The sequence below is a fragment of the Muscardinus avellanarius genome, assembly GCF_963383645.1.
Source record: "Muscardinus avellanarius genome assembly, chromosome: 21".
NCBI lineage: Eukaryota > Metazoa > Chordata > Mammalia > Rodentia > Gliridae > Muscardinus > Muscardinus avellanarius.
In genome coordinates, this window is record NC_137807.1 from 8,202,514 (window position 1) to 8,229,424 (window position 26,911).

Here is a 26,911-nt window from a genome sequence, read left to right on the forward strand (position 1 = left end):
GGAATGGAAATGGGCTGCATCCACACTGCGAAGAAATTGAGTTCAAATCCGGGTTCTGACCTTCAACAAGTCACTTCATCTGCTCGGGCCTCAGTTTCCCCATTTGTACAATGGGGGTAGGAGTCGTGGGAACCTCTCGGGTGGCTGTGAGGATTCTACGATAGAAACTGCATGGGGGCTGGGGTTGTAGCCCAGTGATAGAGCCTTTGCCTCCTATGTGGGAAGCCCTGGGTTCGATCCTCACCACCGCAAAACAAAACAGCCGGGCGTGGTGGCGCGCGCTCGTCATCCCAGCATTCGGGAGGCTGAGACCGGAGGATCGCGGTTCGCGGACAGCCTCAGCTACTTAGTGAGGCCCTCTGCAACTCAGTGAGACCCTGTTTCAAAATAAAGAATAAAAAATAGAGCAGGGGTCGCCGAGCGTGGTGGCGCACGCTTGTAATCCCCGCGCTTGGGAGGCGGAGACAGGAGGATCGCGCAGGTTCGAAGCCAGCCACGTGCGCTGGCTTAGGAGACCTTGTTTCCAAATAAAAATGTAAAAAAAAAATAGGTCTGGGAGTGTAGCCCGGAGGTAGAAGGGCTTCCAGGAACCCCAGTACCACCAAAAATAAATAAATAAATAAATAAATAAAATAAAAAAAATAGAGCAGGGGTGTAGCTCGGAGGTAGAATGCCCCTGGGTTCCATCCCCAGACCCGCAAAAAAAAAAAAAAAAAAAAAAGAAAAAAAAATAGGGCTGGGGGTATAGCTCGGAGGTAGAATGCCCTTGGGTTCCAACCTAGTACAGGAAAAAAAAAAAAAAAAAAAAAGTAAAATAGAGTCAGGGATGTAGCTCAAAGGTAGAATGCCCCTGGCTTCAATCCCCAGTACCCCAAACCAAAAACAGATGCATTTTTTCTTTTTTTTTTCTTTTTCTTTTTTTTTTTTTTTTTTACTATTTTCCATCCTCAGTGGATTGGATTCCCGTAATGGTCAAGTTTCTCAGTTTTCCAACGCTCAGAGTTCAGCACATTTTTATAGAGAGAGTTTAATTCAGTGCCGCAAAATATGAGCGCGTGGTGGCGGGTACATGGATACATTTAGTATTCTCGCAACTTTTCTGCAGTTTTGACAATTTGCAAGGAAACTGGGGGAGGGGTAGGTACGTTACGCTGGACTTTCAGAGCGGAAGGCGGCGCCAGGGCCCTTTAAAGTGTGCCCGCCCCCTACACCACCCAGGCACCGCCCACCCCGGAAGAGCTGGCCGCAGAGCCCCGCCCTCAGGAGGCCACGCCCCTCCGAGGCCCTCCCCCTCCCCGCGGGGCGCAGTCACGTGGGCCGGGCTGCAGCGCGCGGCTCGGCGCTGTCATGGTGGCCCTGCTGTACGGGTGTCCGGGCGGCCGCCTGGCCCGGGCGCTGGCGCTGGCCCTGGCGCTGGCCCTGCAGGCCGGGCTGCTCCTGAGCGGCCTGGCGGGCGCGACCCCGGCCCCGGGCGGCCACCGGGAGCGGGACAGGCCCGTCCCACCCGCCTCCCGCAGCCGCTCGGTGCTCCTGGACGCCGCGACCGGCCAGCTGCGCCTGGTGGACGGTCGCCACCCGGAGGCCGTGGCCTGGGCCAACCTCACCAACGCCATCCACGAGACCGGGTAAGGGTTGGCCCGACCCTGCCGGGGCCAGCCCAGGGAGGGCTGCGTGGGTGGCCGGAGAGCGCCCTGCCCGCCTCGCCCGGGGCCCAGCTGGATGGTTCCTGACCGGGAAGGGCAGCCCTCTCCTCCGGGGCCAGTACTTTGCCTCCAGCTGGCGGTGACAGTACTTCTGCCTCCGAGAGACCATTTCCACACCCAGGGCCACCCAGGATGAGGTTCATGGCTGGTGGGTAAAACAGTAACTCCCGTCCCCATCCCCAGACTTCAGCTCCCAGCGATGGAGGCCAGCCTCCCGTCCCAGGCTCAGGAGGCTAACTCACCTGCTTGCCTGTGACTTGCCCCCCGGGTACCAGCCCCAGCCTCCCTTCCAGAGTGAGCCTGGCCCAGGCTTGAATTCACCTCTGCTCCTCCGGTCCTGTGCTGGCCCAGGGGGAAGTCCTTGGCTAGATACTATAAGACGCACCCAATTGTCCGTCTTGACCACTTGCTGGGACGAGGCTGCCCCTCTGCCTCTCTGGCTCCTGCTGGGTCAGTGGCCCGGATTTTGAAGAGGCATCCTGGTTGCGGGCTGTGTGACATCCCTCTCAGGCCTGGACAAGCTGAGCACGGCAAGGGTCTCTCCTTAGTGGGACAGACAGCGCCCAAAAGGAACGAGGTCACACTATGTTACTCTGGCAGTACACACAGCCCCCTCCCGGTCCTGCTCCAGTCTCCAAGTCCACACGCCTGGATTCCTTCAGGGGTCCAGGAGACAGGATGCTGAAGGCACTCCCATCATGGTGGCCCTTGGAAGGTGGCTGTAGACACAGCAGTTGGTGAGGCAAATGTGGGAAGGCTTCCAGGGAGAGGAGGCACACGGGTAGACATTTATGGAGGGAACCCCAGAGCTCTCTGGCTGGCTGCAGGGACCGCCACTGTGACTTTGGGATGTGTGACTGGTTCGCTGCTTACCAGAGTTGAGAGGATACGGCAGATCTTTGCCTGGATGCTGGCAGGGGAGGAGGAGGCGCAGAAGCAGGGCTTTGGTCTCAGGAGGCCCCCGCTGGGCAGTGTGGAGACAGATTTTCCTCCATTATGCTGAAAGGAAAGTTCTTCCAGTCTCAGCTCCACTGCTGTGTGCCCTTGGGCAAATCCCTTCACTCTCTGAGCCTATTTCCTTGGCTAAAGATGGGGCTGGAGGCCGGGCGTGGTGGCGCACGCTTGTAATCCCAGCGCTTGGGAGGCAGAGACAGGAGGATCGCGCAGGTTCAAAGCCAGCCGTGCTGGCTTAAGAGATCCTGTTTCCAAAAATTAAAAAAGTATAAAATAGGTCTGGGAGTGTAGCCCGGAGGTAGAAGGGCTTCCAGAAACCCCAGTACTACCAAAATAAATAAATAAATAAATAAATAAATAAATAAATAAATAAATAATAAATAAAGGGCTGGGAGCCTGGCGTGGTGCCGCACATTTGTAACCCCTATACTTCAGAGGCTGAAACAGGAGGATTGAGGTTTGCAGACAGCCTCAGCTACTAAGTGAGGCCCTCCACAACTTAGTGAGACCCTGTTTCAAAATTAAGAATAAAAATAGGACCGGGAGCTGGGCATGGTGGCGCACGCTTGTAATCCCAGCATTTGGGAGGCTGAGACAGGAGGATCGCAGTTCGTGGACTACTTGGTGAGGCCCTCTGCAACTTTAGTGAGACCCTGTTTTAAAAAAAAGAATAAAAAATAGGGCAGGGGGTGTAGCTCAGAGGTAGAAGGCCCTGGGTTCCATCCTCCCAAATGCGGGGATTACAAGCGTGCGCCCCCACGCCCAGCTGAGTTAGAGAAACCCTCCAAGTTTTTCTCTGGGCCAGCGACTGGAGTGGCGTTTCTCCGAGGCGTCAGCCCCACAGCCACGAGGGATTTCAGAGTTGGGTTGCTGAACTCTCACTCTTCCATCTTATACACAGACAGACAGACAGACAGACAGATGGGGAAGCCGAGGCTGGAAGGGTCTGACTGCGCGGCAGGAGGCCGAGTTTCAGGCTCCAGTCCCTGTGCGGGTGGTTGCCATGGTGACCTCGGGTGGCAGGCCCCTAGGTGCTGGGTGCTAGGTGACCGCAGTGCTGGCCTCGCAGGCTCCTAGGGGACACTGGCTGAGTAGGGCCCCAGGGCCCAGGACACTCAAGGGCCCTCTTGGCTCCCGCTGGGCGCTAGTGCCAAAAAATCCAGCAGCTTAGAAAGACCTCTGTCACCTGGCAAATCCCACCTTTCTTTCTCTTTCTTTCTTTCCTTCTTTCTTTCTTTCTGCAGTACTGGGGATGGAACCCAGAACATTCTACCTCTGAGCTACACCCCCAGCCCTATTATTTATTTATTTATTTATTTATTTATTTATGTATTTTGTGGTACTGGGGGTAGAACCCACAGGCTTTCTACCTCCGGGCTATACTCCCAGACCTTTTTTATATTTTATTTGGAAACAGGGTCTCACTAAGTTGATGAGAGCCTCACTAAGTAGCTGAGGCTGGCTTCGAACCCGCGCGATCCTCCTGTCTCAGCCTCCCAAGCGCGGGGATTACAAGCGTGCGCCACCACGCCCGGCCTTGTTTTTTATTCTTTATTTTGAAACAGGGTCTCACTGATTTGCAAAGGGCTCACTAAGTAGCTGAGGCTGTCCTCGAACCGTGGTCCTCCTGTCTTAGCCTCTCAAATGCTGGGATTACAAGCGTGCGCCACCACGCCCGGCTCCCGCCTGGCTTTCTGAGAACTCGGGCGAGACGTGGGAAATCCACGCAGATGGATCCCCCAGGAGCCCTGGAGGGGGAAATGCCCAGGAGCCCCTCTTGCACAGGCGGTGCCTAATTCTTTGCTGTGGCGCTGTGGTCTGGAGGGCTGGGGAAGGGGACATGGGCGGGCCAGAACTGTGACTTTTCTGCATCCTTCTCCTTCCTGCCCAGCTTGAAAGAAGCCACACTGCACTTTTTTTTTTTTTTTTTTTTTTTTTTTTTACTGGGATTCCTGGAAGCCCTTCTACCTCCAGGCTACGCTCCCAGACCTATTTTGATTATTGGTTTTTCCTTTTTTTTTTTTTTTTTTTTGTGGTACTGGGGATGGAACCCAGGGGCCTTCTACTTCCGGGCTACACTCCCAGACCTATTTTATATTTTATTTGGAAACAGGGTCTCTTAAGCCAGCTGAGGCTGGCTTTGAACCTGCGTGATCCTCCTGTCTCAGCCTCCCAAGCGTGGGGATTACAAGCGTGCACCACCACGCCCGGCTACTTTTTCGATTATTGGAAACAGGGTCTTTTAAGCCAGCGTGGCTGGCTTCAAACCTGCGCGATTCTCCTGTCTCCACCTCCCAAGTGCGGGGATTACAAGCGTGCGCCACCACACCCGGCTTGCACTTCTTTTTTAATTCATTTCTCTTTTTTGGTGATTATTATAAAAGCAGTGAATTTTTCATGGTAAAAATTCTAGCATGAGGTGGGTGTCATGGCACTCACCTGCAATCCCAGTACTTGGGAGGCTGAGATTGGAGGACTCCAGCTTCAGCAATTTAGTGAGAGCCTGTTTCCAAATAAAAAAAAATAAAAAAATAAAAACATCAGGCTGGGGTTGTAGCTTGGAGGTAGAACGCCCCTGGGTTCAATCCCCAGGACTACAAGAATAAAAATAAAACTTCAGCTGGGCATGGTGGCGCATGCTTGTAATCCCAGCATTCGGGAGGCTGAGACCTGGAGGATCGCGGTTCGCGGACAGCCTCAGCTACTTAGTGAGGCCCTCTGCAACTCAGTGAGACCCGGTTTCAAAATAAAAGAATAAAAAATAGGGCTGGGGTGTAGCTCGGAGGTCGAATGCCCCTGGGTTCCATCCCCAGGATGGCAATAAATAAATAAATAAATAAGTAAATACATAAATAAATAAAACTTCAGAACCCAGCACAGCTTTTCCTGTTCTGTGAAGCCTTCCCGGCGTGTGCAGGTGGCAGCAGTGTTTCTCAGAGCACCGGCCACACCTTACTCCTCTCCTCTTTGTATTAGTGACCCCGTTGACTTGTTATCTCTCTGCTCCTACCCGGAACTTTCTGAAGCCAGGACTGAAGTTGTCTCAGTGGCCGCACCCAGCAGGTGTCAAAAAGGCTTGCCAAAGGTGTCCGTGTGGGTGTTCCGAGTTTTTCCTTTTCCAGAATCATCTCCTCCCCCTCCTCCTCCTCCTCCTCCTCCTCCTCCCCCTCCTCCCCCTCCTCCTCCTCCTCCTCCCCCTCCTCCTCCTCCTCCTCCTCCTCATCCTCCTCCTCCTCCTCTTCCTCCTCCTTTGTGGTACCAGGGATTGAACCCAGGTGTACACTCCCAGCCCTATTTTTTTCTTTATTATTATTATTTTTTCCAGTACTGGGGATGGAACCCAGGGGCATTCTACCTCCGAGCAACACCCCCAGCCCTATTTTTTTTATTCTTTATTTTGAAACTGGGTCTCACTGAGTTGCAGAGGGCCTCACTAAGTAGCTGAGGCTGGCCACGAACCGCGACCCTCCCGTCTCAGCCTCCCGAATGCTGGGATGACGAGCGTGCGCCGCCACACCTGCCCCCTCCCCCCCGTCCTATTTTATCTTTATTTTGAAACAGTCTCACTAAGCTGCTGAGAGTCCCACTACTTGCTGAGGCTGGCCCCAAACCTGCCACCCTCCTGTCTCAGCCTCCGGAGTACGGAGATTCCAGGCAGGCACCACCACGCCGGCTTCCCGGCTTCCCGAGGGCGGAGCTGCCCCCGTCCAGCGCCCAGGTTGGTTTTTAGTTAAGTCCCACGAGAGCCCTGTCGGAGGCTGAGCCTCCCGGCAGCCTTGTCAAGGTCTCCAGCGGCTTCCGCCCCTCTCATTTTCTTAATGGAAATCGCCTTAAACAGTGTTTCCCCAGTTACAGAGGAGGCATGCATAGATACTATGAGTCCTTGGAGCAAAGGTGGGATCCAAGATCATGGGGAAACGATGGATACATTCGCCTGCACAGAGATAAAACCGCTACATGGGCCAGACGGTGCAGTGAGGCGGTTGCCTGGAATCTCAGGAGGCTGAGAGGGGAGGGTCGCAGGTTCCAGTCCAGCCTCAGCAACTTAGCGAGACCCTGTTTCAAAATAAAATATAAAAAAGGGCTGGAGGTGTAGCTCGGAGGCAGAACATCCCTGGGTTCAGCCCTCCAGTAAAACACACACACACACACACACACACTATGGTAAGCAGAGTTGCAAAGGACGAGAACACTGACCTCGTCAATGTGAGTGGCAAGCACAGAGTGATTACATAGAGAGAGAATTCCGCCAGCCAAGAGGAAATGAAGGGAAGCCAAACCCGGAGGGAAAATAAAGGGCACGAATCAGAGAACCCAGAGTGACCATGAAAATAAGGAAACACACATAACTGAGGAATTGCAGCTAGAATAGCCTGTTGGAATTTTTAAAATTTTTCTTTTCCTTTTTTTTTTTTTGGATATGTGTGTATATGGTACTAGGGTTTGAATCAGCGGCATTCTACCTCCTAGCTATACCCCTAGCCGTATTTTATATTATATTTTATTTCTGCAGAACTGGGGATGGAACCCATGGGCATTCTATCTCTGAGTGATAACCCCCCCAGCCCTATTTTTTTATTCTTTATTTGGAAACAGGGTCTCACTGAGTTGCGGAGGGCCTCAGGTCTCAGCCTCCCGAATGCTGGGATGACAAGCGTGCGCCGCCATGCCCGGCTTATTTTTTTGTTTTTTAATTTTGAAACAGAGTCTCGCTAAGTTGTTGAGAGTCTCATTAGATTGCTGAGGCTGGCGTCGAATCTGCCATTCTCCTGTCTCAGCCTCCCCAGTACCGGGATTACAAGACATATTCCACCACACTGCTTCGGCTTGTCAGTGTCCGTCAAAAGAAAAACACACACGCCCTGTGACCCGGCTGTTTTCCTTTCAGGGATTTAGCCTGACAGATGCACAAAGACAGACAGGCAGACAGCCGTTCGCCTGAGCTGCTGTTGCCGTCTGTGCTGTTCCGCGGGCCTGGCAGAGGGCCGGCCTCGCGAGTATCCCGGCGGCTGACCGAGTGCCCCCTCTCCCCTCCAGGTGGGCCTTTCTGGAGCTGGGCACCAGCGGCAGCTACAATGACAGCCTGCAGGCCTACGCGGCTGGAGTGGTGGAGGCCTCTGTGTCCGAGGAGGTAGGGCCAAGCTGGGGAGCCAGCCCTGCCGTGCCCCGCCAGACCAGTGACCCCAGGGGTGCAGGAGGGTGCTGAGCATGTGCAGAAGGGCCCCACAACCCCGCCCCAGCCCTCCATCTATTTAGAAAGAAGCTCGGGGTCTCTTGTGTGGTACTGGGGATTGAACCCAGGTTCTAACTCTGAGCTACACCCCCAGCCCTATTTTGATTTCTACTTGGAAACAGGGCCTACCTAACTAGGTTAGGGCCTCATGAGGTTGCTGAGGCTGGCCTTGAACCTGCAATCCTCTTGACCCAGCCTCCTAAGTACTGGGATGACTGGTGTACACCACTGTGCCTGACAAACTCACACTGTTAAAAAAAAAAAAAAACAGACTAGGTATTCCAATACATATCTAGAAAACTACATACATGCATGCTATATACATAGAAAAAAATAACTGCTATAACAAAAAATTTGAGATAATTGTCTTATGTACGGAGATGGTTTAGGGCTGGGGATGTGCATCTGTTAGCACGAGCAGGGCCCTGAGTTCCATCCCAGCACCAAAAAAAAAAAAAAAAAAAAAAAAAAATAGCTGAGAGAGAGGTTTCTTTAGTGCAGAGTTCCCGAGTGTCCAGTCCAGGATCGGGTGGCCTATTTCTTCAGGCTGCAGGCAAGGTGCCAGATGTCAACGGCGGGGAGCCTGTGGTGGAGCACGAGGCCCACCTCATGAGCCAGGAAGCAAAATAGGAAGAGGCAATCCAGAGCCCCACATCCCCTCCAAGGCCACGCCCCCAACAACCTAAAGCCCTCTCACTAGGCCCCGCCTCCTAGAGGCTCCACCTCCCCACCAGTCTGGGCACCCTGGGGCACTCCAGGTCCACATGAAGGCAGTGGGAGGGGCCATAGCACACCTTCCTCGCATTGTTGTGAGGTCTGACGGAGTCAGTCCACATGAAGCAGGCTCTTGGCATCAGTCACCGGCACCGACCATCCTTCCAGCGAGCCGCGTGGCTGCGGGGTCGTTTGGTCTGGGCCGGGCCAGGCCAGGCTGATCTTGGCTGGCTCCTTCTGCAGCCCCCTGGCAGGTCTCCCCAGCCGGCTGGCCAGCCCAGGGCAGCCTCATTCCCAGGTCTGGGGGTTGGCTGTGCATCAGCTGGGTGATGGTGGGCTGGGCTGCAGGGCCTCTCTTCTGCCCCCAGGCGAAGCCAGGCTTGTCCCTGTGGCCCCTGGGTGGGAACGGGCATTGAGTCTCCAGGGAGCTTGCTGTCTTGTTCCCCGCTGTGCCGCAGTCCTTAGGACAGAACCGGGAGCTGCTCAGAAACACCTTGGTTGAGCTGGGCATGGTGGCGCAGGCCCATAATCCCAGTACTTGGGAGCCTGAGACAGGAGGACCGCAGGTTCGCGGGCAGCCTCGGCAACTTAGCAAGGCCCTCAGCAGCCTGTAGGACCCTGTTTCCAAGTAAAAAATAAAACAGGACTGGGGGTGACGCTCAGAGGTAGAATTCCCCTGGGTTCAGTTCCCAGCACCAAAGAACCAAGCCACCCGACAACCAGATAACCAAACGGAACACACCTTGGCCGGCCAGTGTGTTAGATAGACAGGGGCCCCCAGTGACGGGCAGGGGTGGGGTAGAAGGAGGCCCTGAGCTCGGGGCCCTGGGGGATGAGGGCCGTGGGGGAGGGGGCACGGGGCAGAGGACCCCGGGGGTGCGCACCGCTGCCTGACTCTGCGGACCTGGTGCGGGGTGGGCGGCGGACGGAACCCATGGGGTCCCGGGGAGGAGGCGTCCTGGCTGCCCCTCCCCCTCCCCTCCCCTCCCCCAGCTCATCTACATGCACTGGATGAACACCGTGGTGAATTACTGCGGCCCCTTCGAGTATGAGGTCGGGTACTGCGAGCAGCTCCAGAGATTCCTGGAGGCCAACCTGGAGTGGATGCAGAGGGAAATGGAGCTGGACCAGGACTCCACCTACTGGCACCAGGTGCTGCCCGCTGGCCCACGGCCCCGTCTCCGCTCTTCTCCACCTGCTCTCTGGTGTGTCTGGCTGCCCCAGCAGCCCCGGCAGCCATCCCTGTCGCCATCCCTCCTTCCCGCCTTCCATTCCCCATCTGTCCAACCTCCCTGTCCATCCTCCCATCTGGCCACGTGGTGGAACTCCGACTGGCCATCCCAGCCTCCCCTGTCCGACGCCTTCTACCTTTCTACTGTGGAAGAATAATCAGAAAGCCAGATGTCGGGGCGCGTGTCTGTAGTCCCGGTACTCGGGAGACTGAGACAGGAGGATCGCAGGTTTGAGGCCAGCCTCAGCAACCTAGTGAGACTCTGTTAAAAATTAAAAATAGCCGGGCATGGTGGCGGCGCACGCTTGTAATCTCCGCGCTTGGGAGGCTGAGACAGGAGGGTCGTACGGGTTCGAAGCCAGCCTCAGCTACTTAGTGAGGCTTTCAGAAACTTAGCAAGACCCTGTTTCCAAATAAAATATAAAAAAGGTCTGGGAGTATAGCCCGGAGGTAGAAAGCCTCTGGGTTCCACCTCCAGTACCACACACACACACACACACAAATTAAAAATAAAAAGGGCTAGGGGTGTAGTTTAGAGGTAGAATGCCCTTGGGTTCAATCCCCAATGCAAAAAAAAAAAAAAATAAATAAATAACTAGAAGCACAGTTGTTAGCGCACAATCCTACTTGTATGCAGGGAGGCTGCTTGATACACTGATCATGTCCAGCGCAGACAACAATAGTAGGAGGAACCGGGTAGGAGGGACTAACCCTCCCCCGCAGGCACTGGGCACAGGAGCGCAGTCTTCCTTTCCTCGGGGAGCTGGAGCTAAGGGGAGCCCCGGCTTAAGTGACTCGTTTTTAGGCGGCTGTCTGGGTCGTAGATGAAAAGTCAGTTGATTGATGGTTCCCTGAGCAGCCTCGGGGCTCCACTGTGCCGGCGCAGGGCAGCCGGCCTCTGTCAACGGCTGTCAGGTCTGTTTGCACACCCACCTGCTCCAGGCCGCGTGTGCCCCGTTTCCCTCCCTTACCTCTGTTTCCCACCATCTACCTCCTGCTCATCTTCCTGCCGGATCAGGCTCTGTTGACTGCCAACCCGCCCCATGCACCTGTCCCCGTCTCTCCATGTTCTCATCCAGCTGGCCACCACCCACCCACACGTTCACCCATTTGCCCTCTGCCCACCCAACACATTCACCCACCGTCCACGCATCTGTCCCTCCATCCAGTCACTCATCCTATCTTCTATCCACCCCAAAACATCCACCCTCCATCCATCCATCCATCCATTCATCCATCCATCTGTCTGTCCATCCCCTCATCCATTCTATCCATCCATCCATCCATCCATCCGTCCATCTATCCATCCATCTGTCCATCTATTCTCATTCATTCAGTTAATCCATCCGTCCATCCATCTGTTCATCAGTCCATCCCTTCAATCCATTTATGCATTCATCCATCCATCCATTCATCATATCCATTCATCTACCATCCATCTACTCTCCCACCCATCCATCCATCCGTCATCCTCAATCCATTCAATCCACCTATCCACTCATCCATCCTACTCAACTATCAACCATCTATCCATCCATCTATACCATCCACCTGCCCACCACCCACCATCTGTAATCTATCTATCTACCGTCCACCACTTTCCTCCATCTATTCTCTTATCCATCCATCCATCCATCCATCCATCCATCTATCTTCTCATCATTCAGTCCATCTATCCATTCATAAACCTATTCATCTACCATATCTATCCATCCACCTACCCACCCATCCTCCGTCAGTTCATCCACTCTCCTCCCATTCATCCATGCACCCTTACCTATCCAACATCCAACTATCAACCATATCTATCCATCTACCATCCATTCACCATCTATCTATCCACCATCCGTCCATCCATCCATCCATCCATCCATCTCTCCACCCGACATCTGTCTGTCCGTCCATCCATCCACTCACCATCCATTCATCCATCCATCCATCCACCATCCACCATCCATCTGTCCATCCATCCATCCTTCCATCCACCATTCATCCGTTCGTCCATTCGTCTGTCCATCCATCCGTCCATCCATCCATCCATCTCTCCACCCGACATCTGTCTGTCCGTCCATCCATCCACCATCCACCATCCATCTGTCCATCCATCCATCCTTCCATCTACCATTCATCTGTTGGTCCATTTGTCTGTCCATCCATCCATCCATCCATCCATCCACCATCTGTCCATCCATCCACCCATCCATCTATCCATCCACCATCCATCTGTTCATCCACCATCCATCCATCTGTCCATCCATCCATCCACCCATCCATCCACCCATCTCACTCATTCTCTCTCAGGGCCTGGTCCGTGCCCGGCGCAGCCCAAGGCCCTGCGAGGGACGTGGTGTGGACACTCCGTGGTTGTGGGAGTTGAGCGAAAACACTGGCTATAGGCGAAGTCACAGCGTGAGACAGGTGTGGGCGCAGCAGCTCAGCTGGGCGCTCAGAACGCCTGGCAGGGGGCAGGAGGAGGCAGGCTTGGCGGCTTCTGAGCTGAGCTCTTGAGGGGGGTGATGTGGGGCCGGCACCAGGCAGGGACAGAGTTAAGTCACTGAAAGCGAGAGTGCTTGCCATGGGAGGGGTCAGGGCTGGCCGGAGCGTGGAGGTGACCTGGGCCTCTGTGCCTTGGCTGGACACCCAGGCTGGAGCCCCTCTAAGGAGGGGGCGTGGCCAGGGGGCGTGGCCTCACCTCTGCCCCGCCCGCCCTCCCCCAGGTGCGGCTGACCCTCCTGCAGCTGAAGGGCCTGGAGGACAGCTACCAAGGCCGCGTGGCCTTCCCGACCGGGAGGCTCACCATCAAGCCCTTGGGGTTCCTGTAAGTGCCGCCCCAGGGTCGGAGGAGGGGCCACGCCTCCCCACCCGCAAAGCCGGTCCCGCAGGAGCCTGCCCTCCTGAGCCCCGGCCCCCCTCAGCCTGATGCAGCTCGCGGGAGACCTCGAAGACCTGGAGCCGGCCCTGAATAAGACCAAGACCAAGGCCTCCCTGGGCTCGGGCTCCTGCTCCGCCCTCATCAAGCTGCTGCCCGGCCGGCAGGACCTCCTGGTGGCGCACAACACCTGGAACTCCTACCAGCACATGCTGCGGGTGGTCAAGAAGTACCGGCTGCAGTTCCGGGAGGGCCCCCGAGGTAGGTGGCGGAGCTGCTGTGGGGTGGGAGGGAGGCGTGGGAGCCGGCGCGGGGCTCCTGGGTGGCACTATCTTCTTGTTTTTGTTTTTTTGTTGTTGGTTGGTTGGTACTGGGAATTGAACCCAGGGCCTTGTGCATGCTAGGAAAGTGCTCTGCCACCGGTTTCACCTCCAGTGGTTGTCATTTTTTTTATTATTATTATTTTGTATAGAAGGGGGCCGAGGATTGAACCCAGAAACATTCTACCTCTGAGCTATTCCCCCAGCCTGTTTTTTTTTCTTTCTTTCTTTTCTTTTCTTTCTTTTTTTTTTTTTTTTTTTTTTTTGGTGGTACTGGGGATGGAGCCCTGCTACCTCCAGCTACATACACTCCCAGACATATTTTATATTTTTACTTGGAAACAGGGTCTCTTAAGCCAGCGAGGCTGGCTTCAAACCTGTGCAATCCTCTTGGCTCTGCTTCCCAAGCGCGGGGATTACAAGTGTGCGCCACCATGCCCGGCCCCCAGCTCGTTTTTATTTATTTTATTTTAATTTTTTGGTGGTACTGGGGTTCCTGGAAACCCGGGCTACACTCCCAGACCTATTTCTTATATTTTTATTTGGAAACAGGGTCTCTTAAGCCAGGGTGGCTGGCTTCGAACCTGCGCGATCCTCCTGTCTCTGCCTCCCAAGCGCGGGGATTAAAAGCGTGCGCCACCACGCCTGGCCCTCAGCCCATTTTTAGTTTTTTATTTTGAAACAGAGCCTCTCTAAGTTGTGGGGTGGGGGGGCCTCTCTAAGTAGCTAAGGCTAGCCTTGAACCTGCGATCCTCCTGTCTCAGCCTCCCAAGTACTGGGATTGCAAGTGTGTACCACCAAGCCCTGCTCTTTCTGTTCTACTTTCAGACTGAGTCTCCCTAATTTTCGCGGCTGACTTAACGTCGCCTGCTGCCCTCCTGCCTCGGCCTTGGAGTTGCTGGATTCCAGGCCTGCACTACTGTGCCTCGCACACCTTGATTTTTTTGTTGTAATTATTTATTTTGGGTACTGGGGATTGAACCCAGGGGCATTCTACCTCAGACCTATACCTCCAGCCCTTTTCATTTTGAATTTTGAAACAGAGTCTCACTAAGTTGCAGAGAATCATGCTACGTTGCTGAGGCTGGCCTCCAACGGCCATGCTCCTGTCTCGGTACTGGGATTACAGGCGTGGACCACCACGCCTGGCTCACCTTGTTTGTAACATGTGTATTTTCTTCAAGTTTTTATTTATTTATTTATTTTTATTTTTTATGTTTTTGGTGGTACTGGGGTTCCTGGAAGCCCTTCTACCTCCGGGCTACACTCCCAGATCTATTTTTACATTTTTATTTGGAAACAGGGTCTCCTAAGCCAGCGTGCGCGGCTGGCTTCAAACCTGCGCTATCCTGTCTCGGCCTCCCAAGTGCGGGGATTACAAGCGTGCGCCAGCACGCCCGGCTCAGTTTTTATTTTAAGGACGTATCAGTTAGCCATTGCTGGATAACTGGCCACCCCCAAATTTAAAAAAGCAGCTCTTTACTTATTTATTTATTAATTATTATTATTGGTGGTACTAGGAGTGGAACCCAGAGGCTTTCTACCTACGGGCTATACTCCCAGACCTATTTTATATTTTATTTGGAAAAAGGGTCTCACTACGTTGCTGAGAGCTTCACTAAGTAGCTGAGGCTGGCTTGGAACCTGTGCGATCCTCCTGTCTCAGCCTCCCAAGCGCAGGGATTACAAGCGTGCGCCACCATGCCCGGCTTTTACTTATTTATTTTTGCTCCTGTATCTGTGAGTCAGCTGGGCAGTTCTGTTTTGCTGGGTTGAGCTCAGCTGATCTTGGCTGGGTTTCCTCACTAGCCTCCCTGCCCCGGGAACAGCTGGCTGGTCTGATGGCCTCATTCCCGTGTCTGGGGGTTGACCGTCAGCTGGGAGTGACAGGGTGGCCCAGCAGGTGTGCCCAGGCTGGCCCACGTGGCATCCAGGTAGGGATCTGAAGGCCTCTTGAGGTCAGGGTGAAACTGGCGTTACAGTCTGCCATCCAAAGTAGGCCAAATGGCTAGCCCCAATTCAAGAGGCGTGGAACAGACCCCAGCGTGGGATGGAGGCACCGTGAAGCCACGCTGCAGGTGCTCCTGACGCAGGCACAGGAGGGCAGCCATTTTCGCAGACAACCAATTACATAAAGAACGCAGAGATACGGTCTTCCTGTTACCTGGGAACGCCTGGCAGCTCAGGCCCAGGTCCCCCATCCCAGGTCCCAGCGTCAACCCCAGAGGGGCTCCCCCAAACATTTACAGCACCTCCTTCTTAGCCAAACTTCAAATCTTGGGCACAGCTTTGTAATCCCAGTACTGAGACAGGAGGATCCCAGGTTCTCAGCCAGCTTCAGCAACTTAGTGAGGCCCTCCACAACTTAGTGAGACCCTGTTTCAAAATAAAGAATAAAAAATCGGACTGGGGGTGTCACTCAGAGGTAGAAGGCCCCTGGGTTCCATCCCCAGCAACACACACACACACACACACACACACACACACACACACACACACACACACGCAGTCTTGATGTGGCAGCAGGTGGGGAGGTGACCACCCCTATTCACCCCTAAAGGGAGTGTGAGTTGGCCTGGCCCTGCTTTAGAGGAACCGCCAGCGTCTAGTGAAGTTCTGAATCCCTTCCTGTAGTGATCCAGTCATTCTCTGGCTCCTCCACGTCCCTAGAGAAACATCTGTTTCTACAAGGAAGAGTGGAGGATGACCACCGCACTGCAGCAGCAGTTCAGAAACAGCCAACCCCTGCAACTCAGTGAGACCCTGTTTCAAAATAAAAAATAAAAAATAGCGCAGGGACCTGGGCGTGGTGGTGCACGCCTGTAATCCCCCACACTTGGGAGGCAGAGACAGGAGGATCGAAGCCAGCTGCGCTGGCTTAAGAGACCCTGTTTCCAAATAAAAAAAATATAAAATAGGTCTGCGAGTGTAGCCCGGAGGTAGAAGGGCTTCCAGGAACTCCAGTACCACCAAAAAAAAAAAAAAAAAAAATAGGGCAGGGGGTATAGCTCAGAGGTAGAATGCCTCTGGGACCAACGCTACATTCCAAATAAATAAATGAATAAGAAACACCCCCTATTGCCCCTCCCAGGCAGGCCTCCCCAACCCTGCGTAATCTCTACCCTGATGTCCAACATGTTAGGGTTGCCCGTTTTTTAGTGCGACATGAATGGACTCATGTGATAGCTGCTTTGTCTGAGTCTCTATTTATTTTTGGTTCTAGGAATTGAATTCAGGGGCATTCTACCTCCAAGATACACCCCCAGGATCCCCCCGCCATTTTGAAACAGGATCTCCCTAGGTTGATAAGAGTCTCACTAAGTAGCTGGGGCTGTCCACTAACCGCGATCCTCCAGTCTCAGCCTCCCAAATGCTGGGATTACAAGCGTGCGCCACCGCGCCCAGCTTCCCAGCCCTTTTTTATTTTTTTTGTGGGTCTGGGGATGGAACCTCCGAGCTACACCCTCTGCCCTATTTTGTATTCTTTATTTTGAAACAAGGTCTCACTAAATTGCAGAGGGCATCACTAAGTAGCCGAGGCTGTCCTGGAACTGTGATTCTCCTGTCTCAGCCTCCTCCCCAATGCTGGAATTACGAGCGTGAGCCACTATGCCCAGCCCAAGCCCTTTAAAAAAATTTTTTTTTGTTTTGTTTTGAAACAGGGCCTCACTAGGTGGCCGAGAGTCTCGCCAAGTTGCTGAGGCTGGCCTCGAACCTGCGATCCTCCTGTCTCAGCAGCGTCTCAGGTACTGAGTGTGCCACCATGCCCGGCCGATTCTGACTTCTTCTGCTCCTCACAATGCGATGGGACCTGTTCGTACCGTCGTGTGTAGCTGTGTTTACAGCTCTTGTATAGATTCGTGACTTTTTCAGTGTGAGATGTAGTGATGGAATCCAGGGCCCTATTACATTTTATATCCAACAGCCTTGTTCACTAAGTGGCAGCAGGGACGGCGTGGGGACCTGTTGCGCCCCATCCCGAGACCCAGGTCTTAGGGGGTGGGCCGCACGGTGCCTGCGGGGCCCACTTGACCTCGCCCTGGCCGCTCCCCCCTACAGAGGACTACCCCCTGGTCCCCGGGAACAAGATGGTCTTCTCGTCCTACCCTGGTACCATCTTCTCTTGCGACGACTTCTACATCCTGGGCAGCCAGCTGGTAAGTCCCGTCCTGTCCCCTGCGCAGGGACAGGTGTCACCCAGAAGCCGCGGCCCAGCCTCCCTCCTCCCCGTGCTGGGGCCGAGCCCCCATGAGGGCTGGTCACGGTTCAACGCGAGTTCCCTGGCCCAGTGCAGGGCCCTGGGGACCCTGGAAGTCAGCCTTGAGGCCTCTGCTTGTTTTTCTGTGTTCAGAATAACGCGGCCTCCCCGCCCGCCGGCCCTGACCTCCTCCTCCCGGGCCGGCTCTGCTCCCCCTCCCTCCGGCCTCCAGCCTGGCCGGGATCTGCCTAGTTCTTATTCAGTGTGTTGTTTTTTACCGGCTTTTCCTGGCCAGAGTCCAGCCTCGCTCAGCAATTTGTCCCTGGCACCCCGCGCCCCCACGATTGCCAGGGCGGCCCTGCCAGGAGGGGGGGCGCTTTAGAAAGTAGAGAGAAAGAGCGAGCGCTGGAAGGCGCCCGCGGGCAGGGATGCCAGTTGCTGCGGACCGGAGGGGACTCTGTTCCTTCTCCTCCACTGCTCTGCGTGTGGGGAGAGGCTTGCAATGGCCCCTTGCTGCAGCCCGGGAGTGAGTGACCCCAGGAGGGGCCACCGGTCCCACCCAGTCCCCCAAGGGGTCCAGGTCGGGAGGCGTCCCTCCCGGGGACGCTGCACCAGTGTTTGTGCCTACATACCCCTCTGGGGGACACGGGTAGCCCCTTAGACCAATGCGTGAGGTTTTTGTTTTGTCTCGATACTGGGGATTGAACCCAGGGATTTTCTATGTCTGAGCCACACCCCCCAGCCCTATTTTATTTATTTTGAAACAAGGCCTCACTAAGTTGCTGAGACTGGTTTTAAACCTGTGACCCTCCTGCCTCAGCCTCCCCAGGACTAGGATCATAGATGTGCACCACTGCACTCAGCTAGACCAGTGCATGTACGTATGTATGTATGCATGTACGTACGTATGTATGTACGTACGTATGTATGTATGTACGTACGTACGTATGTATGTATGTATGTACGTACGTATGTATGTATGTATGTACGTACGTATGTATGCATGTACGTACGTACGTATGTATGTATGTATGTACGTATGTACGTACGTATGTATGTATGTACGTATGTACGTATGTATGTATGTATATATGTACGTACGTATGTATGTATTTTGGGCACTGGGGATTGAACCCAGAGGCGTTCTACCTCCAAGCTCCACCCCCAGCCCGATTTTATTTCTTATTTGGAAACAAGGTCTCCTTAGGTTGCTGAGAGCCTTACTAAGTTGCTGAGGCTGGCTTTGAGCTTGCAATTCTGCCTCGGCCTCCCAAGTCTGGTGATTATGGACACCACCACACCCAGCTAGACCAGTGTGTGTGTGTGTGTGCGTGTGTGTGTGTGTGTGTGTGTGTGTGTGTGTGTGTGGTTGGTAATGGGGATAGAACCCAGGGACCTTCTACCTCCAGGTTACATTCCCAGACCTATTTTATATTTTATTTGGAAACAGGGTCTCACTAAATTGCTGAGAGCCTCGCTAAGTAGCTGAGGCTGGCTTCGAACCTGCGCGATCCTCCTGTCCCAGCCTCCCAAGCGCGGGGATTACAAGCGTGCGCCACCACGCCTGGCTAGACCAATGTATTTTAATGTTTCAAACAAAACCCATAGGGTGATAAAGGCAGCCAGCTCCGCTGAGACACGGTTAGCAGGATATTCCACACGCCGCCTCGGCAGCAGCTCCGCGCACGTACCAACAGGGGGCTCCGGGCTCTCGGGTTCTAAGAGGCGGGCATCGGGCCTGGGGTGGTGCTGCTCCCAGGACGGCTGTCCGGGTCTGTGGAGATGGTTTATTTGCAAACTTCTCCTAAATCAGGGAAGCCCAATGGGCCGTGAGGACACTGACTGGCATTGTTATTTTAAGCAAATCCCGCCCACAGCGCATCTTCCTAACCAGGCTGGCGATTCTCGAGGGGCCTCTGTCTGCGTCCCTAGAGGAGTGTGTCAGCCGTTCCGGAGGTGCAGGACTTCACGGCGCAGAGTGCTTCTGTATCCAGAGCCGCCCCTCCCACCACCACTGTAGAACATCCCGTTCGATAAAATACTCCTGGCCGCTGATACGAATTTTTTTTTGTACTGCAGATTGAACCCAGACATTTTACCCCCAAGCTACATCCATGGCCCATTTTGTTTATATTTATTTTTATTTTTATTTTATTTTATTTTTTGTGGTACTGGGGATGGAACCCAGGGGCACTCTACCTCTGCGCTCCACCCCCAGCCTTATTTTTTATATTTTTATTTTGAAATAGGCTCTCACTGAGTTGCAGAGGGCCTCACTAAGTAGCTGAGGCTGTCTGCGAACTGCGATCCTCCTGTCTCAGCCTCCCGAATGCTGGGATGACAAGCGTGCACCACCGCACCCAGCGTTTATTTATTTATTTTTAAAACAGAGTCTCACTAGGTTGCTGAGATCTCATACATTGGCTGAGGCTGTCCTCGAACCTGTGATCCTCCTGACTCAGCCTCCCAAGTACTGGGCTCATTGGTGTGTACCACCACACCCGGCATGAGTTTTATTTTTCACTAACAAAACAAGTCATTATTCACAACCCATGCAGAAGGCAGACCAGGGTCCCAGGAGGAGCAGTAACGGGAGGAGGCCACTGGGGGTCCCCCCAAGGCCCTGGGCGTTGGGTCGCTAGGCCCACAGCCTCAAACCAACCAGCCTCCTCTGCAGAGCTGCGGGGAGGGGCTGGTAATGGGGTGCTCTCTATCTGGGGTACGCTGGCCAGCTTAGGGAGTCCATAGGAGCTGTAACGGTACCAAAACTGTCACGGTGTGAGATGGAGCTGTGGGTTCTTGTTCTTAGCTAATTTTAGAAAAAAAAATAGCCAGAACTGTCCTGCTGTAAGCTTAAGCGATTTTTATTATTACAAAGGTGGAAAGAAGGGATAGAGAAGTATAAAGCACCACATCAGAGGGGGGCCATGTAGTGGAGTGCGTTGAAAATAAGACACTCCAGCGCCAGGCGCGGTGGGCACGCTTGTCATCCCCGCGCTTGGGAGGCGGAGACAGGAGGATCGCGCAGGTTCGAAACCAGCCACGCGCGCTGGTTTAGGAGACCCTGTTTCCAAATAAAAATATAAAAATAGGTCTGGGAGTGTAGCCCAGAGGTAGAAGGGCTTCCAGGAACCCCAGTACCACAAAAAAAAAAAAAAAAGAAAGAAAGAAAAATAAAGAAAGAAAAAAGAAAAAGAAAATAAGATACTCCAGTTTTGGGATACAGACAGTTTTATAAAGATTTATTATCTCCCATTACGCCTAAGCAATAGTCTTCCTGACCCGACTAGGTGCGGGCCTGCCCATTAACTCCGGAGCAAGGCTTTTGATAAGATAGTGAGGATTCACTCTCTTTGATGGAAACCCTTCTTCCTGCAGTGAAGGCCCGTCCTCGTCTCCAGTGCAAGCCCAAGTCTTTGTTAAGACCAAAATGTGTTACTTGACTATCAAAGTCAGGGATCACGCGGTATCTGCCTTCTTGAGGGAGGCCTGTACCATTCTCCCAGTTCTTGGGGAGTTTTAGCCCATCTGCTAGAAGTTATTTAGTATATAAACTTGTCTTCAAAATACGAAGGCCCTGGGCTACAACTCTTTTGTGGACTTGCTAGTCACGTTTGGTGAGGGAACCCAGCACTGTTAACAAGCTGCCTGAGTGCCTGGCAGCAACCCGGTCCTGACTACTTTATACATTTTGAAATTAATGCCAAAGCCCTTTTCTAATACCGGCACAGGAGCAGCTTTGGAACTCCCCCGGGGAGCTGGTCCCCGGATGAAGCTGGTGGCTCGAGCTTGGACCCCCCAGTCCCGGTCCAGAGAGCCAGTGGGAAGCATGGACCTAACCCAGCTATGACTTTTAAAGAAACTGTCGGGCCTGCGTTACAGCTCGGCAGTATCGCGCGTGGCCTTGCAAGGAGGAAGCCTCAGTTCGTTCCCAGCACCGTACCATAAATTAAACATGGGACAAACCGGGCGTGGTAATGCACGCTTGTAATCCCAGCACTGGGGAGGCTGAGACAGGAGGATCGCAGTTCGAGGACAGCCTCAGCTACTTAATTAAGGCCTTTGCAACTCAGACCCTGTTTCAAAATAAAGAATAAAAAAATAGGGCTGGGGGTGTAGCTTGGAGGTAGAATGGCCCTGCGTTCCATCCCCAGTACCCAAAAAAAAAAAAACAACAAAAACGCGACAGCCAGGCGTGCTGGCGCACGCATGTAATCCCAGTACTTGGGAGGCTGAAACAGGAAGGATCCCAGGTTCAAAGCCAGTCTCAGCTACTTAGTGAGGCTCTCAGCAACTTAGTGAGACCCTGTTTCCAAATATAAAATAAGTCTTGGACGGGTGGAAAGCCCCTGGGTTCCACCCCCAGTACCACCCAAAAAAAACCAAAAAACAAAAAAAACACCAAAATCATTAAACATGGGACATGGTGTAGCGCCCCCTCGCGGCCCCCGCAGGTCGCACTGGAGACCACCATCGGCAACAGGAACCCGGCGCTGTGGAAGTACGTGCGGCCCGAGGGCTGCGTGCTCGAGTGGATACGCAACCTCGTGGCCAACCGCTTGGCCTCGGACGGCGCCACCTGGACCGACGTCTTCAAGAGGTTCAACAGCGGCACGTGAGCGGGCCAGGGCCTGGGCCCCGCCTCCCCGAAGACCCCGCCCCCTCGGGCAGCAGGCCCCGCCCCCTCCTCAGGGCCCCGCCCCGCCTGTCACCTGGGTTGGCAGGACGGGGCGGTGCAGAGCCTCAGACCAGGCTGTGACCAGCACTAGGGGGCCATTGAAAGCTCTTGCGCGGGCCAGGAGGCCCTGTGGACGCTTGGCCCGGCTGCAGTGTGGGGTGAGGGCCGACCCGCTGCCCGTGGTTGCGGGCTGTGTGGCCCCGGGGCGGGGGGCAGGGGCTGGGCCAGGGGCCCAGCTCTGTTCAGGCTCGGCCCTGGGCACTGCAGGTATAACAACCAGTGGATGATCGTGGACTACGAGGCCTTCGTGCGGGGCAGGCCCAGCCCGGGGGGCCGAGTGCTCACCATCCTGGAGCAGATACCGTGAGTACCCTGGGGTCCAGAGGGGCCCCTCCAGCCCAGGCCCAGATGCGCGCTGGACCCTGCGGGAAGGGAAGGGTAGCCCGGGGCTGAGGCTCCAGGGCGTGATCCCTCCCTGGGCAACGGGGAGCCACTCAGGGCTCTTGAGTGCCAGCAGCAGGGCTCCCAGAGCCTGTTTTCTGACCGCCTGTGCCCCGCTTCTCTCCGTCCCAGGGGCATGGTGGTGGTGGCCGACAAGACCTCGGAGCTCTATGAGAAAACGTACTGGGCCAGCTACAACATACCGTACGTGCCCGCGTCCTGCCGAGGCTCCTCCCCGGGGGGACGGGGGGCACTCGGGGTCTTCTGTGGCCCTAGGGGTTGAACCCAGGGGCATTCTACCCCGGGGCAACATCCCCAGCCCTTTTATGTTTTCATTTGGAAAGAGGGCCTCACTAAGTAGCTGAGGCCGGCCTCCAACCTGTGACCCTCGTGTCCCAACCTCCCAAGTGCTGGGATCGCAGGCGTGCGCCACCACGGTCAGGGCTGTTAGCCAGGCCTCCCTGGCGTGCCGTCCCCCCACGGTTAGCCTCGTGAGGCCGAGGGGCCCTTGGTGACCTCCGTGTCCCTGCAGGTCCTTCGAGTCTGTGTTCAACGCCAGCGGGCTGCAGGCGCTGGTGGCGCGGTACGGGGACTGGTTCTCCTACAGCATGAGCCCCCGCGCCCGGATCTTCCGGAGGGACCACTTGCTGGTGCACGACCTGGACTCCATGGTCCGGCTGATGAGGTGGGTGTGGCCGCCTGTTGTCTGCGCAGGGGCGCTGCCTGTGGGCTCCGGGACTGTCTGTCCTTCTTTCTTTCTTTCTTTCTTTCTTTCTTTCTTTCTTTCTTTCTTTCTTTCTTTCTTTCTTCTTTCGTGGCACTCAAGGTTTAACTCAGGCATTCTACCTCCGAGCTACACCCCCAGCCCTGTTTTATTTTTATTTTGAAACAGGGTCTCGCTAGGTTTCTGAGAGTCTTACTACTTGCTGAGGCTGGCCTGGAACCTGGGGTCCTCCTGTCTCAGCCCCCCAAGTACTGGGGTTACAAGCGTGCGCCATCTTGCCCGGCTGGGGACAGCTTGCTTACTCATTCATTCATTCATTCATTCATTTTGTGGTACTGGGGATGGAACCCAGGGCATTCTACCTCTGAGCGACCCCCGGCCCTATTTTTATTCCTTATTTTGAAACAGGGTCTTACTAAGCTGTGAAGGGCCTCACTAAGTAGCTGAGGCTGGCCATGAACCTGCGATCCTCTGTTCTCAGCCTCCCAAATGCTGGAATTACAAGCGTGCGCCACCACGCTTGGCTGGAGAGAATTTATTGAAACCTCACCACCAACATGGGGCATGGTAGTGGCTGGTCACAGTGGGGTGTTTTGTTTTTTGGTATTAGGAATTGAACCCAAAGGGATTCCACCTCTGAGTTACACCCCAGGCTATCTATCTATCTATTTATTTATTTTGCATTGGATGGAACCGGGCGGGGGGGTTCTACTTCTGAGCTACACCCCAGCCCTATTTTTTATTTTGAAACAGGGTCTCACTGAGTTGCAAAGGGCCTCACTAAGTAGTAGCTGAGGCTATCCATGGTTATTTATTTATTTATTTATTTATTTATTTATTTATTGTACTGGGGTTTCTGGAAGCCCTTCTACCTCTGGGCTACACTCCCAGACCTATTTTATATTTTTATTTAGAAACAGGGTCTCTTAAGCCAACGCCTCTGGCTTCGAACCTGCGCGATCCTCCTGTCTCCGCCTCCCAAGTGCGGGGATGACAAGCGTGCCCACCACGCCCGGCTATTTTTTATTTTTAAATGGGGTCTCACAAAGTTGCTGAGGCTGGCCTCGGACCTGTGCTGGGCGTGGGCACCGCCTTCTGTGCGGCAGCCCTGTATGGGCACAAGCTCGGGATCGGGAGACGAGGGCACCAAGCCCGCTCGCCGCCATCCTAGGCGCACCGTTTCATAGGAAGGGCTCCCCGCTCTCTGGGACCCAGTTAGCCACCCAGGCCTAGGACTGCCACCAAGGGACCAAATAAGGGCCTGGCTTGGCTGCGCCCAGACTGGAAGGAGGAATAAGCAGAAGGGGCCAGGGTGCCCCAGGGAGGCCGGGCAGGCGGGGCCAGACAACATGGAGACGGGGCTGGGTGCTGGGCTGGGTGCTGGGGCTGCAGCCGCCCCAGCCTCCCCTTCCTGAAGTGACCCAGCTGCTCCTCCAGGTACAACGACTTCCTGCACGACCCCCTCTCGCTCTGTGAAGCCTGTAACCCCCAGCCCAATGGGGAGAACGCCATCTCGGCCCGCTCCGACCTCAACCCCGCCAACGGCTCCTACCCCTTCGCGGCCCTGCGCCAGCGCGCCCACGGGGGCATCGACGTGAAGGTGCCGCTGCCCGGGGGCTTCGGGGAGGCCACGCAGAGCGGGCAGGGGCCGTGAGGCCCAGGGCTGGGCTGGAACTGGGGTCGGGTGGCTGGCTCGCACGGGGTTCAGACCTGGGCTCTGAGCCCCAGGGCGAGGCGGGCCGGGGTCCCGCTCCGCTCAGCCGCCCGGTCCGGCCCCCAGGTGACCAGCGCGCCCCTGGCCAAGGCGCTGAGCCTGCTGGCGGCCAGCGGCCCCACGTGGGACCAGGTGCCCCCGTTCCAGTGGAGCACCTCACCCTTCCGCGACAAGTTGCACATGGGCCAGCCCGACCTCTGGAAGTTCTTGCCTGTCCAGGTCCTGTGGGACTGATGCTCCGCCATGCTGCCGCCGCCTTCTGCCTCAGCCGCCCACCCGGACTGACCGCCCTCCGCACCCTGGGTCCCGGCCTACCGACCAGCCTCACCTGGCAGCTCTTCCAGCGGGCGCCGGCCACGGGGCTCAGGATGGGGCTCACCTCTGCATCTCACGCCTCTGCCTTCTCTCCTTTCCCTCTCCTCTCCTCTCCTCTCCTCTCCTCTCCTCTCCTCTCCCCTCCCCTCCCCTCCCCTCCTCTTCTCTCTTTCTTTCTCTCTCTCTCTCTCTCTCTCTCTCCTTCCCTCCCTCCCCCCCCCTCTTCTCCTCTCATTCTTTCTCTGTCCCTCTGGGGCCCTCACTCCTGTCTGCTCCCTCCCGAGAGCTCAGGCGGGTCCTGGACCCAGGGCCCAGGTGGCGGGTCCCGCACCAGGGCAGGGGCCGTGCCAGCCCCCGGTGCCCAGCGTCCTTTGGTGGCTCTGGAGCTGGTGGGGTGCAGCCCTGGGCCCCGGACGTGGTCTCTGGCTGGCGTCCCTCCCCACCCCGGCCGCTCTGCTCCCCAGGAAGCAGCCCCCACCCCTTCTCTGGACGGCTTTTTTGAGGACAGAAACTTGAAGACGAACAAAACCAAAGTTTCTGGCCACTTGTGGCTCACGGCCCCGAGTGCCCTTCTCTCCACGGGCGGTGGGTGCTGCGCCTCGCCCCTGCCCAGCCTGGGCCTCCCCTGGCCTCCGGGTGCGCCCGCAGCGCCTGCTGTAGGACCAGGCTGTGCCGCCATTAAACGGGACACGGAGGCCCCGCCGTGCTTCTTGGGGAGGCTGGGCCGGCGCCTTTCTCCCCCAGATGAGGACCCTCTGTGCATCCTCCTGCCCAGCTCTGTCCAATCCGTTCACCGTCGTTCTCCTGTCCATCCGTCCATCCATCCATCCATCCGTCCACCTACCCATCCATTTATCATCTATCCATCCGTATCTGTGAATCCATCCATCCATCCATCCATCCATCCATCTTCCTTCCTTCTGTCCATTTGTCCGTCTGTCGCTCCAAGGTGCTTACTTGGCGCCTTTTATGTTCTGGGTCCGATTAACTCCCAAGACCTCCCTCAGCCCCACTGGGGGTGCAGGCCAATGCAAGACAGCCCCTGCCCATCTGGTCTCCCACGTCGCCTTGGAAACCGGGCTGTCCTGTGCCTGGAGGACGGGCGGCCCCGGCCCCGGAGCAGAAGCCTGGGTTCCAGCCTGCGCGCACCGCGCAGCAGCTACAGACTCTGCCTCTGCGGCCCCAGTTACCTCATCGGACAAGCGGGGCCCCGGTGCGGGCAGGGCTCCCCGCGTCTCGGCGCCTTCCATAGCAAATCCTTACTGTGCTCAGCACCCGGCCGGCCTCCCCACAGGGCCCGGGTGCCCAGGGTCCCCGCTCCGCGAGGTTTGCACTGGGGAGATGGTAAATCCGTCAGTAAGTCCCCGGCGCATGACGTGCCAAAGGACGCGCCAGAGAATAAAGCGCGTTCGAGGCTGGTTCTGCTCTTTCGCCTCGCTGAAGCTTCACGGTCCCTGTGACCGGGGAGTCGACACTGTGGTCACTGTTTCGTCCTTCCCAGAGGACCGTCCACTGAGCTACGCCCCCTCCCTTGTACCACGGATGAAACCCAGGGCCGCGCGGCCTCCAAGATACACCCCCAGACTTTTAAATTCTTTTTTTTTTTTTTTTTTGGTGGTACTGGGGATGGAACCCAGGGGCACTGCACTTCAGAACCACACCCCCAGCCCTATTTGTTATTCTTTATTTTGAAACAGGCCTCACTGAGTTGCCAAGGGCCTCACTAAGTAGTAGCTGAGGCTGGCCACGAACCGCGGTCCTCCTGTCCGAGCCTCCCGAATGCTGGGATAACAAGCGTGCGCCACCACGCCCGGCTT

General features: G+C 55.5%; 1 protein-coding gene across 2 annotated transcripts; it reads left to right on the top strand.

Moving 5' to 3' along the window:
• Nucleotides 1–1,347: 1,347 nt before the first annotated feature.
• PLBD2 (phospholipase B domain containing 2) lies at nucleotides 1,348–25,013 on the top strand (the record flags this gene model as incomplete). 2 transcript variants are annotated; one of them, XM_080717970.1, is made up of 12 exons in its annotated part: nucleotides 1,348–1,625; nucleotides 7,695–7,788; nucleotides 9,598–9,756; nucleotides 12,553–12,653; nucleotides 12,751–12,965; nucleotides 17,084–17,181; nucleotides 21,677–21,837; nucleotides 22,168–22,263; nucleotides 22,474–22,545; nucleotides 22,874–23,026; nucleotides 24,503–24,665; nucleotides 24,846–25,013. In XM_080717970.1, 12 exons carry the CDS (start codon nucleotides 1,348–1,350, stop codon nucleotides 25,011–25,013), a joined length of 1,758 nt encoding a protein of 585 aa, XP_080574096.1. The 2 variants fall into 2 exon arrangements, with proteins under 2 accessions (XP_080574096.1, XP_080574097.1); XM_080717971.1 differs by lacking the exon at nucleotides 22,168–22,263.
• Between the last annotated feature and the right edge of the window lie 1,898 nt (nucleotides 25,014–26,911).